We start from the raw sequence: 17632 nt of genomic DNA, 5'->3' as shown, positions 1-17632 counted from the left end.
TGCGCACTTGCAATAGAGAATTATCCCTGAGAAAAGACAAGCCTTGACGGCATGGACAGAGTTCTCACCTTAGATCGAAGCGAAGGGGCGCTATCGTATGTAAAGAGCCAGTTCTGCTGACTGTCATACGCGACAGAGGCGTCGTAGGTTCCGTCTTTGTAGAACGTGCCGTTGAATCCCCTGTTCGAGCAGACCTGTCGGAGTAGAGGAACGAAATTTCAGACTATTGAAGAGAAGTACAGTAACTACACTGCGATCTGCAGTGTGTTCTACCAGCTACAGGTCCAGTGTTGGTGACCAATGCTTCAGTGCAAGAGATGCAAGAGATTTTTGTACTTCCAAAAATTATGCTTTTTGTTGAACAGAATCTCAGCGGAAAATATAAGGAAGGCAACAATTGTGGGTACTACCATATTTGGTAGAAACGTTGGCAGAAAGAAGGTGTCACCTCTGTTATGGATCCGCAGATTTGCACCTGTGAAAATTGATATAAACGTAGCAAAGGCTGATCGGGCACCAGTGCGCCAGCCATTCTTAAGCCACCATCTGCGCAGTGTAGCAAAAGAAGTCTGGCATTGTAGCTGACAACACAATAGCAAGCTGCTAATGAAGCCTGCGCAAATACCGATGACGTCGAGCTTCTTGCACTAGTCAGCACGTGTGTACATCACCACACAGTTGCTGGATCCGGCAGCGCAAGGTTGAAGCAGAGCTTTTGTTTGAGCTAGTTGGCTAGACCTTTGTACACGTCGACATGACGGGCACCCGTCCTTGGAAACGCACGAGACATCAGGACGTATAGAAGCAGGATGTTGCCCTCCAAACGAAAGCCTCAGCGCCCCCATCAATTCTTACCCGTCGTGATGGCTCAGTGTGTACTTCTGCGGAACACGATGTTGCGGGTTCGATTACCTTCAGCGACGGCCGCAGCAGCAAGGGAGTGGAGGCCAGAACCCTCGTGTACTCAATTTAAAATCCCCCACCACCTGGTCTCACACATGACCGTGTGTCGTTTCAGGAATCTGAACGCGGCAGTTTGGCTTAGTCAAGCTGTTATCGGCTGCACAGGGCTTCGGAAGAACTACGTACATGAGTCTGATCACCATTTAAACGTTTAGAATAACACTGCATTTTTCCAAACCGCAAAAACTTCATTACTAGGTTCCTTCCTACGAGCTACAAAATTAATTCAATGATATTGTGTTTTTGGAACACATAACTATGTTTCATAGTTGTACGTGCGTAGTGACATAAACAAAGGAACTAATTATAAGGTATTTACAAGAGCAGCGCAGCGCTGACCAAGCTGAAAACCAGCTCGGGCCAAGCCCAGATGCCCGTCTTCGTCTTCCTTTGCGCCATGTAGCTTCAACATCTATTGCATTGCAAGACAACCCCTGGCGCCCCAGTGCCGGTAAATATCTGTGGTCAGCATAGACCTGTTGAGCCTGGCGACGTAGACGATATCACTGGTGGTCTGAGCGGAGGACGCTGCGAGGCAGGCTGGAACGATTTCGTAGTTGACATCAGTGTCTTGGCAAACCACGCGATATGGGCCTTTGTAACAGGACAGGAGTTTCTCGCAAAGGCCTACTCGACTGGAAGGTGGCCAAAGCAGCACTAGTACGTTCACGTCACAGTTACAGAGGTCATACCGACGTTTGTGGTTCTCTTGTAACACTGATACGTGAGCGCGTGCAAGTTGTCAAACATGGTCAGCGTGAGTGACGGCATCACGGGCATATTCACTGGTCGAGGTCGTAATCCATGGTAGCAAGGTTTGTACCTGTAGCGTGGGTTCACGGCCGTACAAGAAGGTAGAACGGGGAATAGCCCGCAATGTCAGAGCAAGAAGAATAATAGGCGAAGGTAAGGTAAGGTAGAGCGAGGTACCAATTGCGGTGACCGGCGGAAACTTATTTCGCCATTATGTCTGCAAGAAGCGGTTCAATCGCTCGGTCAGCCCTTGGTTTGTAGATGGTAGGAATTCGTAAGGTGATGCTGGATAGAGCTTACGCGCATGCTGTCATTGATGACCTTGAACAAGATGGGACGTCCTCGGTCTGTGAGCAGTTGACGTGGAGCGCCATGCATCAACATGAGGCCGTGTAACAGGAAATGTGAAAAGGGCCTTTCTGAATGCGCAGTCAACAGCGACGGCAACCCACTTTTTCGCTGACGCTTATACCGGGAAAGGACCCAGGAAGTCCAAGTGGATACGACTGAATGGCTCTGCTGGGATTCCAAGTGGACGCAGGTAACCAACTGGAATGAGGGATGGTTTTTCAAGGTGTTGACATAGCTCACAAGCTGTGACGTAACGTCGCACAGTTCGAGACACGCCCAGCTGTCCAGCGATGGGTGCGTCGTGAAGTTCATTTAGAACGGTGCAATGGAGCTGTTTTGGGATGATGAGGAGATCGGGCCTTTGGGATGAGCATTACGACCGTACAATGTATGATCCCGGGGAACGAAGAAGCGTAAAGAAGTGTCTCCATGAACTTACAAACATGGATTGCAGTGGGGTTGTGCGGGGACCCTACGACCTACGTGCCCGAAACCCCTCGTTAAATAAAGTTATTTCTCTTTCGTCGAGCGCGGATTCAAAACGATGGATGAGCGCTTTGAGTGAAGTACCAGGACATTGCTCGTTGGCGATACGGAGGCGCTGTGACAAGAAGAAAGCACAAGAGGCATTCTCGATGACAGGGGCGTCAGAGTTCTCAACGGGGTAACGCGACAAACTATCCAAGTCTTTGTGCAGGCGTCTGGACTTGTGAATTTCAGAGTATGAATACTCTTAGAGCCTTAAAGGGCCCCTGAAACGGTTCGGACAAATTTTGTAGGTGCATAGGGTACAGCTTAAGTAGAACATTCGCACCACAATTTAAGTGAAGCGTTACGTATTAATGGAGTTACGAGCGATTAGAAGTTACCCTCCTCCCTAGCCATGCCTTTCCTCCTCAACTCGTTCGCCGAGCGAGCGGCGCTAAGCTCCGCCTTCACTGGTCCTACGTCACGATGCGACGTCACATCGTCCACTTCCGGTTGTTTCGGAGCACGCCTCCTCCCGCGCGAGACCTCTCCGCTAGCCGCTTGGCCGTCGACCGAGAGCTATCGAAGCAGCGTGCGTTGCGAGCATTCTGTCGTAGCACCGAAGGTGTCCGGTATTCCAGTAACCACAGGCAAGCTGGTCATTTCGGCAAATGACTGGAGGCATAAACTCAAGCTGATGAAGGAACTTCAGCGTAGACGTACATGAGCAGCCTGATCGGTCTGCACGGTCCAGATACTTGTTGGCGCAGCACTTAACCAGTCAAACAAAGCGCTAATATGGCTCTAACCAAGTGTAAATTATTTTAAACATTTATAAGAATAACGTGTTGATGATTACACTCCTGCGAAAAATACACACCAGCAGCAAAGAAGAATGCACTTCGTTGCTGCTACTGTGTATGGTTGAGCTCTGTGCCACCAGGTGGCTGCACCGTGCAGACCATTCACATTTGCCTTTATGCTCATCTCATGGCTCATCCCGGCACAGTCAAGCGGCCAGACCCTGTCCCCTTGCGCTCGTGTTTGCCCTAATACCGGACTTGCGAAACGCTCTTGCGTTAGTAATCTTCCGCTGTAAAGTGACGGCCACAAACGCGCAAATCCTGGCGCCGATCGGATAGCAGCAGTCCGATGCACAGCAGCCAGTTCGCTCGTATGCTGCCTTGCAGAGGGACACGATGTCGCAGCTTGACATATTGCCAGTCGCTAGGTTCGTAGTCCACAAGGCAACAAAGTCGAATCATAGTGCTCGCGAAAAGACTGAGACCGACTCTGACCGCGGAGCTCTCGTCAAAATGGAGTACGTGTAACACAAGCAGACGACACTTGCTGTGTGCCGAAAGTACTTAAGTGTACTGAAAAATTGTTCTTGTGCATTCTCTTTATGTAACTGTCTTTTTATAAAACAAATGGACTAACATTCCAACTATTACAAAGATCATTTGTTTACCATAAAGCTGGAAAAATTACCGATCAGGCACCCTGGTCAGCCAATCGGATAGCTCACCCCACTGACGTCATATGGGTGATTGCCGTCATATGGGTAGGGGCGGCTTAAAATTCCGCCGAGCAGCGTGCTGCGATCGGCAGCGATGTGCATTTTTAAAACCTTATAATAAATTACACGCTTTACACGGAGCACTTAGATGTGTCAATTAATAATCAGAAGGACCTACTCTAACGACTCCGTACGTTTGTAGAAAATCGTCAAAATCGTTTCAGGGTCCCTTTAAAGCCCAATGAAGAAACCGGTCCCTGCGGTCCTTGAAAGGTTGAAAGCCAGCAGAGAGCACGATGGTAGCCACTAAAGAAAATGCACGACCGTAAGGTAAGGACGGAACTTTGCAACTGCCTAAACAGCAATTCATTGCCGTTCGGTAATAAAACAGTTGCGCTCTGATGGCGAGAGGAGGCGGCTGTCATAAGCGATAACATTGTTGTAGCCAGTCTCATACGGCCCTAGCACAGCATCTACACCATGACTGTATTAGGGTGGAAAGTTAGGCGAGTTGGTATACATTCAGAATGATAACAGCGCGAACAAAGCGACGACGGAGTGACAGGAGACAGTAGGAGGGTTGGAACTTGGGAATGACGTCAGCTGAAGTTCAACAGGCGCTTGCTGCGTGCGGAGAGACACAAACAAAGGAGCTGATTACAAGATATTTGCAAGAGCAGCACAACCAGAGACCAATATGGAAACCAACTCGTGCCAAGCCCAAATGGCCGTTTTCGCCTTCCTTTGCACCATGACTTTTAAGCGTCTGTTGCGTCGCAACAATATTCTGGTTTTAATTACGGTCGTGAAAATGGTGTCATGACGTTTACGTCAAAGCTGAACCCAGCAGCCACGATGGAGGCACCTGGATCATTAAAATATACCGAAAGGCTTTACTTCACTCCTGAGGTACGTGTGGATGGATGGACGGACGGACGGACGGACGGACGGACGGACGATATGAGCGTCACCTTCGGAACATGGCGGTGGCTTGTGCAACTAAGCTATTGTTATTCTATTGCGTAATGTCCTATATATGTTAAAAACACAAAAATACAAGAAAAAAAACGCGAAGTGCTTCCATCACCAAAGTTTAAGCACCCAAAATTTGTACTTTGTTTTTCTGCGCCTCCTTCCTTTGTCGTTTCCATACTTTTATTACATCAATCTTCCGATCGCCTCTTACTACTCTCTATCCTGGACATGTTTACTTTCCCCCTGCTATAGCTGAACCCAAGAGCTTCAAGGAGGCCAGAGGTGGCTAAATCGATCGCTGGACAGATATCTTCCCGTTATAGTAAGACGTGCTCCATCGTTTCCGTAGCTTTACCGAAACAAGCACACGCTTCTTCTTGCTTGTTTTATCTCGCTTTATAAGTGCGTGTTCAAAGGCATCCTGATTTCGCTTCGAAAAGTAATGAGCTTCCCTTTAAGTTATCACAAATTTTCTGTCGTGTGTCGTTTTTTCCTCTTAAGTAGTTACACATGGCAGGTTTCTTTTCCATTGCCGCCACCCATGGGATTATTTCAGCCTCTCTGACTTTCCGCTTGATGTTTTTGTTGCTGTGTTGCTCACCTTACAGGCCGTATACTTACTGGTAAACTTCCTAAATCTTTTCCTCCGTTGTGAATCGATGCTTTTCCTGTACACATAACTGAACACTCTCCCAGTCTATTTACTTTCTTCCACATTCCTCAGTGGTTCTTCACAATAATTCTTACTTTTAATACTTGTCCAGCCTCTACCACTCTGCACATATTCAGTTGTAGTCTTCCCGTGAGCGCCCAATGCGAGGCGGCCGAATGACCTTTGGTTGCCAAGGAGTCCTGATTGTATGCCTGATTTCAATCAAAGAAGCGCGTTTCCATATGTAAGTCGTGAAACCGTTAAACCTTTCCACATACCACGGAGCACCTCGTACCTATAGTATCGACATTGCGGTGTGCGTTCCATTATAGCCGAATTTCTCTTCCTCATTGGTGTTTCTGTTTTTTCCTGTGTTTCCATATATTGAATAGACCGCCGGGGGGCCGAAGAGCACAGTCGTACCTCACATGGGTTCCTGCTTTTCTCGCTATTTTGTGTGGAACATTGCTTGGAAACACAGCGAATTTGGTAACCTCGGATTCCATAAGTTGCAAGGCATCGTTTGACACCAGCCACGACGCAGTGAGTAGACCTTTGCTCGAATAATCGAACCCTGAACATTCTGTGACCGTGCGCTCCAAGATAACCCTAACGCCGGGGCACCCGTGGCACGAGAGGGAGACCAGCGGCTCGCGTCTGCAGGCCCGCGGTGCACGAGCACGGCGCTCTCGCAGTAGGAGCGAATCACGCAGAACCAGCATCTGAGGCGAAGCGCGCCCGCTTTTCTGGAAAGAGATGGCGAACGCTTTACAAGAGCCGACAACAGCGCGAATGGAGGTGACCGGGGTAACTCCGACACCATACCACAGTGGACATACGACGCGAACAGCGGCAAAACGACGGGTAAAGCCCACATCGAGTGGCTACAAGTTTCTCGTCAACGCAGAAGCTGCTGGAAATGGGTGCCCACAACACGGTGGAAGAGCTGGTGGAAGCACACCTATCCCACCAGAGGGTAAGGCTGAGCCGGACAGAGCACGGTCGGGCCGTCCTACGCAAGATAGGATGGCAAATTGAACAGCTACTGACAACGAAGCCGCTCCCCACAACGTGGAGAGACATTATTAAGACCAAGCCCCTCCCCCGGAACATGCAGCCGGGGAGGAACAACGAGAGACGCTCTGCGCGGGCCAAGGCACTGGTTCGACAGCTGGAAGAGGACCCCGAGGTCCTCTACGCGGACGCCTCACTTCCCAAACATGGGACCAGAGCAACGGCGGTCGTCACCACCATCGATAAACTTGTCACAGGCGCGTCGATACGGACGACGAATACAGCCGAAGCAGAAGAAGTGGCCGTGGCCCTCGCACTCGCACAACCGGGAGTGAGGACCGTTGTCACAGACTCCCAGACCGCCTACGCAAGCTACCGCAAGGGGAACATCTCTTCCGTTGCACTAGCGATCCTCAGCAAATGCAAATCACCGGGGCGGGCCGTTGAGCTCGTGTGGGTCCCGGCTCACTCGCAAGTGGAAGGCAACGCACTCGCCGACCACTATGCCCGAGAACTATTGATCCGGGCCGAGGACGAGCCAGGGCTACCGCACCCCGTGACAAGCTACAAGGAAATCACGCAAATGTACAGAAGCAGCAGATGGAGGCTTCCCCGTCCGCATCCGCAACTCAACCGAATTCAGCAAACGATCGTGCGCCGCACGCAAGCGGGGTCGCTAGCGAATCCAGTGCTCTTGCATAAGATGTTCCCGACAGAGCATGACACTTCATGCCCTTTTTGCAGACGGTCAAAAGGCACTCTAGCACACATCCTTGCAGAGTGCACTAAGCTCAAGAACCCCCCACCATCCCTGCCCCCCACCCTCCCCAGCCCCAACCCCCCCCGAGCGATGGGAGACCTTGTTGTCCAGCCCCGACCTACCGACCCAGCTCGCGCTGGCGGCTAGGGGCCAGGAACTGCTGGACACATATGGGACCTGAGAATAAGGTTCCACCCCATCTGGTGCTAGCGCGCACCAACCGTCACTAAGGGCTCAGCACAAAAGTTGATTCTCTCTCTCTCTCGTAAAGGCAGATCAGCAAAAGAAGACAATAAATCTGCCGAGGAAAGAGCCATGGAAGTCCCGAAACCAGACGCCAAACCTCAAGCACAAGCTCTGCCGCAGCGTCAACGCATTCTGAGGATGCGACCCTTCCCTACTGATGACTTCAAAATCGTTTTCCGCCCTCAAGTAGGACGTGACCTCTCGAAGCACACACTTATCGCAGTGACACATGCCATCGGAAGATCCGGCGGTTTGGTCCAGCAAGACTTTCACGATAACGTCCGTGTACAAGTGAAGAAACTAGAGAATGTGATCATCGCGAGCACGGCAAGTGCGGAACGAGCTTCCAAACTGCAGCACATCAACACCATACAATTCGGCGGAACCGTCTATAAAGTAAATCCCCACATTCAACACCCAGACGATGTGTGCCGCGGAGTGATATACTGCCTCGAACCGGGTACAAGTCCCGCGGAGATAGCTGCCGGCCTTCGAGTGGACTCAAGATTCTCGGCGCGCGAATGCTAGGATCTTCAACAGCCGCGGTTGTCACCTTCGACGGACAGCACGTCCCTTATTACGTAACGTATCAGAGCGGTGACTACAGATGCAAGCCCTACCGAAAATCCGTCCAATACTGCAGAACCTGCGGCGCCATCGGACAGCGACAGGATATCTGTCCTCAGCCGAGAGCCAACTTTTGCTACACATGCGGGCGCGATGGAGTCACGGAAGAACACGATTGTCACCCGAAGTGCAAGATTTGCGGCGGAGACCACGAAACGGCAGGCAAGGAATGTAAGAAGAAGCTCCGTAACAACCCGCCTCCCTACCACGTAAGAAGACAGCAGCTTGACAACGCTCGCGCCTGAGAGAATCACTGGAGCTTGAGCACCGAACACTTCCCCGCGCTCTTTACCACCTCGGACAGCTCACGGGGGCCCTCGCGTCGACAAAGACCTGGCCGGAGCCGCTCTGGCTCTATCCTAAGATCGGGCTCTACATCCCGCTCTCGGTCACGGTCTCGCTCCGTTAGGCGAATCACTTACGTCGCCGCGGCGAACGGAAGCAGCGCCTCGACTTCCTCACGCAACCCGAACAGTTCGGGCGAGACAGCGACGATACGGACTCTCGAATATAAAGTACAGGATCTACAGAGGACGATACGACAACAACCGGTAGCCGAGTGCAACACGCCAGAACTCGAGGAAAAAGTAGCGAAGAGAGTAGAAGAAAGCGTACTAAAACAGGTAGAAGCTAGAATAACGAAGCGGGTAGACGAACGGCTGCAAGCACATGAAGCGAAGATTCTTGACCTTGTTGAACGACGCCTTCGAGTCTTCGAGGAAACCCTCACTACAAAACTTCTCGCATCAGCTGACAGAACCATACAGACAGTGGTAACTAAAATCATGGAAAAGATAGAGCCACTAACCCGTATGGTTACCACACTCGACGCCAAACTGGATGACTTCATGGCACAACAACACAACTTCATGACATATGCTTACAAGAATTTCGTGGCTCATGAACATCTGGCGGAGCAGTTAGGAGCCAAACGCAAAGGACGAAAGACAGCACGAGTGGAATCCGCGGAGGATTCTAGCTCGACAACACCAAACCACCTACTCCAGGTGGAGGACAAACACCAACATGGCGGCTCCCAAACGTAGACATTACGAGCAGCTTCCCACCCTCCGCATTTGGCACTGGAATTGCAGATCCTATAGACCCCGCTCAGCCAGCCTGCAAGAATATCTCAAAGCAAACAATCCGGACATGATCGCGCTACAGGAAACCAACACCATGAAAATAAAGCTCCCCGGCTACGACACTATGGCACAAACTGCCCGCACCGCAATTCTTGTCAAGAAGACACTAACCGCACAGCCTCACGAAATTGAAGACACTGAAATCGAACACACCATAGTGGAGGTGTTGCCGACTCGCAAGAATCTACAGACCCTATACCTGGCCAATCTCTACAGCGCGCCGCGGGAGCAGCTACTCCACTACGACCACTTCGTCCGGGACCTTCGCAAGATCGTAAACGGCTACCGGCTGGTTGTAGTAGGGGACTTTAACGCCCCACACGCGGCCTGGGGCTACCCCAATACCACCAAGAAAGGGGCACGAGTTCACGACGCCGCACAGCAGCACGGTATTACGTTATGGAATGACCTGCTCCAACCCACCCGAGTGGGCAACAGCGTGTCGAGGGACACCAATCCTGATCTCACGTTCACTCGAGACGTGCAAAAGGCCACGTGGAGCCGACTCCCGAACACGATAGGGAGCGATCACCACATAATTCGAATCGAGGTTGAACAATCTCACCGCGCGCCCAAGACAGGAAAGGCACGACTCACTGACTGGAACGCGTATAGGAATGAGCTTGACGATTCGGACATCAAAGACATTGAAGCATGGCTGAACAGTATCGTAGGGGCGGCTGACGGCCACACCAGGACGATTCAACTAGACGAGGACAATCCGGCGGTAGATAATCACTTGCTGCACTTATGGGAGGCTCGGCGATCGCTCCTCAAACGCAACCGCAAGCTCCTGCGCCGAATTGCCCTATTAAGCATGCAGGCACAGGAGTACGCTGAACAGCTAGCGAGCCATAACAGGCGATCCTTCTGCGACCAACTTCAAGGGACCCTCAGCACAAAGAAGACTTGGCATATACTTCGAGCCCTGGTCGACGACACCCACACCAAAACCCAACAAAGACAATTCACCGACTAATCCACAACTATGGCGGCACAGAGCATCAGCTACTCCTAGAACTTCAGAAGAAGCTACATGGCTCAGCTAACCCAGAAGCCACTGCCACCAACTTTTCCACCCCATGGAGTACCAAGGAGCACCGAACGAAGAGCTAGATCGGCGTTTCACACAGGCAGAGTTACAGGCGGCCCTCTATAGGCTAACACGCAATACGAGCCCGGGCAAAGACAGAGTCACCAACAAGCACCTTCGACAGCTACCCCCTCGGGCGCTGACGGCTCTCCTTCGGTACTATAACGACTGCTGGATAAAGGGCGAGCTATCAACGGCCTGGAAACACTCGGAGGTAACCATGGTACCCAAGCCAAACAAACCCATTACCATCGCAAATCTCCGCCCCATCTCACTTACATCCTGTGCCGGGATACTGCTTGAACACATGGTCAACGAGCGGCTCACCACACACCTCGAGGAAAACGATCGCTATCCGCACACCATGTTCGGCTTCCGCCAGATGCTCTCGACGCAGGACGTTCTTTTCCAGCTAAAGGTAGATATTCTTGACCATTTGAGCAAACACAGCAAGTCTTCCATTCTAGCTCTAGACGTAAAGGGCGCCTTTGATAACGTGAGCCATGAAGCCATTCTCCATAACCTAGAATATATCGGCTGCGGTGCTAAAACATACGCCTACATGCGTGCTTTCCTCACCAAACGTACGGCCACGGTGGGGATTGCCAACCTCCGGAGCAAGGCATTTCACCTACCTATCAGGGGTACGCCACAAGGTTCGGTAGTCTCGCCACTCCTCTTCAACGTGGCCCTCCTCAACCTTCCCTGCCTCCTAGACACCGTCCCTGGAATATACCATGCTCTATATGCAGATGACATCACACTGTGGACGAGAGGTGCGAGCACGGGCGAACAGGAGGCCCGTCTTCAGGAGGCGGTCAACATCATCGAACGGTACCTCAACACCTGCGGCCTCCACTGTGCCCCAGATAAATCCGAGCTGTTAGTACTCGGGGCACGCACCCGGGGCCGGCCCCACAAGTCCTTCTTCAGGAAGTCCCGATACCGAAGGTCGACTCACTTCGAATTTTCGGAGTCCATGTACACAAGGACGGGTGCGGCTGCGCCACATTCCCTAGGCTACACAACACCGTGGCACAGCTTACTCATCTGTTACGACGGGTGGCCAATCGCCGCAATGGCCTCAAAGAGCACGACACCTCGCAAATGGTACAAGCCCTCCTTTACAGCCGCATTACATACGGAACTCCTTACCTCAACCTGAAGACAGCCGAGAAACAAAAGCTAAACCTCCTAATACGAAAGGCCACGAAGCTCGCCCTAGGACTGCCGACAACCGCTTCCACTGACCGATTGCTTCGCATGGGAGATCACAACTCCTGGGAAGAACTCGCGGAAGCGCACCTCATCAACCAGATCGAGAGGCTCAAGCTAACAACCACAGGCCGAGCAGTCCTCCGACGCACAGGATACGTAACCAACCCAGAACACGATGGCGAATGTAAGGAAAAGGTCACGTGGAAGATCCGAGAATGTCTACAAGTTCTGCAGATACCTCGAAATATGCATCCAGAACACCATCGAGGCAGACGGCTCGCCAGGGTAAACGCCATCAGACGCAAGCACCATAACGACCCGCAAGCGCGCTACGTGGACGCAGCCAAGTATCCGGGCCGAAATGCCTTCGCCATCAGCGTCACAGACCACAAGGGTACGACACTGGCGTTGGCGATAATTCTCGCCAAACGAGCCGACACAGCTGAGGAGGCCGCTATAGCACTCGCCACCCATACAAGCGAGCATGCCATAGTGGTCTTGACCGACTCTCAAACAGCGGCACGCCACTACATGAAAGGCAGGGTCTCCACCAAAGCGATCAACTTACTGAAACGTGGCGATACTCCTCCCCCCTACACCTGCATCATGTGGGTTCCGGGACATGAGGGACTCGAGGGGAATGAAGCGGCACACGCCGCGGCCCGCGCAAGAGTCCACCCGGCCTCCCCGCACGAGAGTCTATGCTTGTGCCACCCAACCAAATCAGCGGAGGGAACGGAAACAATACCGCTAACGTATCAAGCACTACTGCAGCACTATCGCCTTGGACGCAGGGTATACCCTCCACCACATCCAAAACTAACGAGAAACGAAGGCACTGACTACAGGTGTCTCCAGAGCAATACCTTTACCCATGGAAGCTTACGGCATCATTTCCACCCGACGCTATGCAGCTACACCTGTCCACACTGCAACGTGCCAGACAGCCTGGCGCACCTCCTACTGCAATGGAAGAAAACCCGAGAAACCATCACAGCGGCACAACTAGTAGCCCCAGCAGACGCAGACCCAAACCTCCTCGTTGAAAGGTGGGAGGCTGCGATCTCCAAGCCTGACCTGGTCGACCAGCGCGAACTCGTCGCCCGGGCCCGGAGGGCGATCCAAGCCATAGGGTTCCTGGAATAAGGAGCTCTCCCACCTCGACTGACAAGTCACTGATTCAAATAAAAGTTTCGTTCTCTCTCTCTCTCTCTCCATATATTTATTGCCTTTGTTTATTCTTGCACCAACGTATTTATATACGTTTATCCGAAGCATTTCCTGGTCCTGTATTGACACTTTCTCGTCACTGTTTTCATAGTATACCATAACACCTGATTTTCACGCTAAATTGTAGACCTAAATTATCGCGTTCCTGTCCACAGATATTAGGCAAATGTTGCATGTCACTTTGCTTGTTAGCTAGCAACACAATGGCGTCCGCATAAAACAAACCTGGAAGCTGGTGCTCTACTACTGTACCCGCCTGTTTGTATGAGAGATTAAACCCGATATCACTTCCTTCTAGCGCCCTCTCCTTCTTCACCATGAACATCAAAAAAGCAGTGGGAATAAAGGGCACCCTTGCCTCAGTCCCTTGTTGATATCACCTTTCTCCTCGCTCCTCATCCCTTCCCATTCAACGCAAATGGTATTTTCTAGGTAAATCTCTCTAACAACCTGTAGACAATCGTCGCCTAAGCATTCCCCTTCCAGAATATCCCAGAAAATGTTGCGGTCTACTTTATCATACGGTGCAGAAATGTCTAAAAAAGCCACATATAGAGGACTTCTTTCTTCTTTGGATATTTCAATGACAAAAAACTTGGAGGGCGCTTAAGCTTCGCCTTCAAGAGTGGAAAGCGACAGTATTATCGCACCCCGTTCGCACCGCCCACTCATTCGCTGGGCATGCTCTTGAGTCACACAAAGACGAAACGTTCGCCTGAGCAAGCGGAACGAATCGAAGAACTCGGTGTATCGGAGGAAGAAAGCATCTACGCGAGCCAAACGGACATCCGGGCCGCGACGTGCCATGAAGGTGGACGCGATCATGGATCTGACGCCTCGATGAAACAGTCCTCTATCTCGCTTGGGAGCAGCACGCAGACGCATGACTCCTCGCCAGCAGCACGGCACACATCGCATCGGACGCTGCACCTAGGAATTCGTGAGCGGAAAGAGGAGCCGCGTCGCCTAAACGCGAGGGTTTGAACGACGCACGCTGGAAGTTGGAAGGGGAGAGAGCGAGAAAACTTGTTAAACGCAAGGGTATTGGCATTCTCGCACCGGTCCCCGCACGGCCCCAATGCGCTCAAACGAGACGAACGGGAGAAGCGGGCGAGTGGTGCGCCATCTGTCGGGACAGCGCCGTACACTGCGAGGAGGGTGCCGTCTGTGTTTCCACAAGATGTATCTGCGTGTGCCCCAAGCGCAGAAGAAATGTAGCGGAAACGCACTTCGCTGCTCGTTTAACTGCGACTTCTGTAATTTACATGCTCATAATTACCGATATACACCGCAGTATGACTTTCTACGGCACGTTTCTAAGGCGACACCGTATTCACTAGAGGCGCTTTTGCCGCGATTTGAACCATTGAACTCATGGCTGAGTGGTAGCGTCACCATCTCACATTCCGGAGACTATGGTTGGATTCCCACCCAGCCCGTCTTGCAAGTTGTTTTTATTTATGAATTGCCTTCCGCGATTTTTCGCTCACGGCCAACGCCGCCGACAGCGCCTTTTCTGCGACACGCGCTCCTGAACGCTGTCGCGTTAATAAAGGACAAATAAATTATCATCAAGGCGCCTACATATTCTGAAGCCATTCAGAAGGTTTCCCAATATGCCATTATTCTCTGAAAATGCTTGCAGCTTTAATTTAATAGCCTGCATTGCTAACTTGTTTATTATTGATGTAATGGTCAACGGCCTATACGAGTGAATTCTGTCTTTCTCCCCCCTACCTTTATAAATTAAATTCATTCTACTTTGTCGCCAACTGTTTGGTATTCGTCTATCTTATAAAGTTTTTTTCCACTGCTTTCACCAGAGCTTCTTTACTTTTTTGATCCTAGTTCATTATTCAGCCTAATGGGAATCTCGTCTAGCCCTGTGGCTGCGCGCTTAGGAATTTTCTCTTCGGCTTTTCAAGTTTGTGAGCACCAGCCCCTTTTCCGTCTCGTTATCGTTCATGCTCTTCTTCCCCCTTCATCAGCTTGGAATGATTCGGCTGTGATCTTTCGGATGTAATTTGATGCCGCGTCCCTTTCCGGTTTCTGTCTTCGTCTAGGATATGTTGTTCGATTGTTCCAGACTTCCTTCCTAATAAGCTTATGTTGTTGCAAAATATTCCAGGCGCGGCCTTCCTTTGTTCGCGTTTTCCTAACAACTGACGTTCACTTTCATTGCTTATTTTTGCTTGAACCTGTATTTGAACCATGGAATTTTTCTCCAGGTATATTTTCGATTTTCTGGCTACTTCATACGGTGGCAACTGCGATTGTTTGCCTGCCTGTGCTTTCGGGATGCCTTTTGTCATTCGGCGATCACTTCTCGTATCTCCCTGTTCCACTAGCATTTTGGTTTATTTTTGCCTTTTCAACGAGCATGTTGCTTCTCTTTGCGCATTTCTGTCATTGTTTTACTTAGAAGCTCATTATATTCATAATCTTTTGCTTGGCCATTTGCCAAATACTTCCTCGGCTCTTGTGACTGCATTTGTTATTTGCATTTTGTGGTCCTTGCTCTTTTGCCCAGAAACATATCCGATTTTCGAAATGACGCGTTTATGGTCATTCCCTATGCTGGTATACCCTTCCTCCTAAAAGACCATTTCTCTCAACTTATCATAAATTCCTTCCGTAATGAGACAGTAATCAATGGTGGATTGCCGGTTTTTCACTTCCCAAATGTCCTGCCCATCACACTCATGCCATGTATTCACGACAACAAGGCTGTGCTTCCCACATATATGTACCATTGACTTTCCGTTGTTGTCGGCATCGTTATCTAGATCCTGTATGTGGACATTCATGTTACCTAATAGAGTAATTTGCGCGTCATTCCCGAAACCCCTAATAACAGCACTAAGGCGTTCCCAGCCAAATGTTCTTTCCTCTCGTTGTGCATGATGTAATAGTTCTGCAGAAACCCGCAAGATGGAGAGAAGCAATGAACAAATGGAAAATCCGACATTCACCCAAACGTAGCTACGTGATATTTTCATTTTGCATCGTAACCAACAATGCTCTTGACATTTTGAATTTACTTTTTCCGTTTGGCTCCCTGATGGATAAGCATCTCGACTTCCCCTCCCTTTCATTCCGACTTAGTGGAGCCGCACCTTTCCCAAACATATAATTCTCAATCACTGGCGGCAGTTCCGAGCCTTTTAGCTGCGTTTCTGTAACCGCGTACACCCCTGTTTATTCTCTCTTGAACTGCTCCTCAATATCTGCCCATTTTTCCTTTCCTCTTCCGCCCTGCATGCTTATGTAGCCTCTTACAGGACGAGCTCTCTTTCTTGCTTTCCTCCCTTTTCTCATACTGACTGCGGTGCTACTCTGAGGTGTACCTAGGGGACCTCTTTCATTGCTACCTACCCTGGACTCCTGGTCGCTATTGCACTAAAGCCCCTAAATGATCTAAAACTAACGATATATCTCTCCTCCTCCTATGCCAGCGCTCCTTCTCTCGGCTCCTCATGGGCGCCGACAGTGGCGGCATCTATCGCTGGTGCAGCTAGCATATGCTCCCAACCATGGCCTTAGAGATTTACCCCCGCGCGCGTTTTTCAGAAACGCGCGCCACGTTAGATCTCGGAGGCCATGTCCCAACGTTCGCTCCTTTGGCGCGCAGCGCACTGTGCGCCTGGAGGATTTGGTTGTTGCGTTTATGACACGTGAAGTTCGTAAATGAGTTACTCCAATAACTGCCAGTATCCGCGTTGCACTGCTTTGCCGAAGCTCCTTCTACTGCGATCACTTCGACTGCGGTTGTCAACGGTGGAGGTGGTGCGTTCAAGCGAGCTAACGGAGGGATTTTTCTCGAACTGCGCCTTTTGATCAGCTTCATTTGAACTTCAACGCCGCCAAGAGAAATTGTAACAACTTACGCTTTGTATGTTCATATTTACCTTTTACTTTTTTTAAAACACAGACGTAGGGTCTAGGCTTTATATGAACCGATGGTGGTGTACTACTTCCAGAATGTATTCTGTCAAAGGCGCGTTTTCTCGTACTACAAAAAGGCTTGCTAATGCATCGGCGTTAATTTCTTGATGCCGTAATTCCGAAGGATTTGGCTTTCAAATTGTCCTTCGGTGAAGTGATCCTAACATGAATCAGCTAAGATTTTGGTATGGCATAACTTTTTGAGAAATGATACTAGGCACGAAAGAAAATATATGCCGGGAAATTTCACAATCAATTTCAAAAATAAGAACTCTAGATATGTCAGCCCGCCGTGTGCATGGCTATATCAGTTTTATCAACGTCGAACGTTGAAAATGGTCTGCGTTATTGCGCGCCCTTTCGTTAGAGGTTTCTTTTACCCGACCTATCCGCGTTAAAAATGTTTCAAGCAGCTTAGATTAGCGCGACATTTTTGACCTCAATATAATTTCGTCTGTGTTTAGAGGATGTCTGCATTCAGGTTTATTATGCGCACAGATATGGCGCACTGAAAATATAGCTGCTGTTACTGTGCCTAGGCACATTAACTACTGACATTGCTAACAACGCCGCAAATACAAATACATACACTAATGCGCGCTACATAAAATCTAGACTTGCACTGCGAGTCGCAGGTACAGCGGGGGTTCAAACGATGAGAACCGCCGTTTTA

At 50.4% G+C, this 17632-nt stretch overlaps 1 protein-coding gene across 2 annotated transcripts in view; it reads right to left on the bottom strand.

The window, feature by feature from the left end:
* LOC135896681 (uncharacterized) overlaps positions 1-17632 on the bottom strand; it is a 108278-nt gene that overhangs the window by 14544 nt on the left and 76102 nt on the right. For both annotated transcript variants that reach the window (XM_065425166.2, XM_070536156.1), the window contains one exon: positions 69-194. In XM_065425166.2, the coding sequence (XP_065281238.2) occupies positions 69-194 (126 nt within the window). The remainder of the gene's footprint in view (positions 1-68; positions 195-17632) is intronic.

This window comes from Dermacentor albipictus, chromosome 3 (assembly GCF_038994185.2).
Source record: "Dermacentor albipictus isolate Rhodes 1998 colony chromosome 3, USDA_Dalb.pri_finalv2, whole genome shotgun sequence".
NCBI lineage: Eukaryota > Metazoa > Arthropoda > Arachnida > Ixodida > Ixodidae > Dermacentor > Dermacentor albipictus.
The sequence above is the reverse complement of the archived record's forward strand: the minus strand, read 5'-3'. Positions and strand labels throughout refer to the sequence as shown.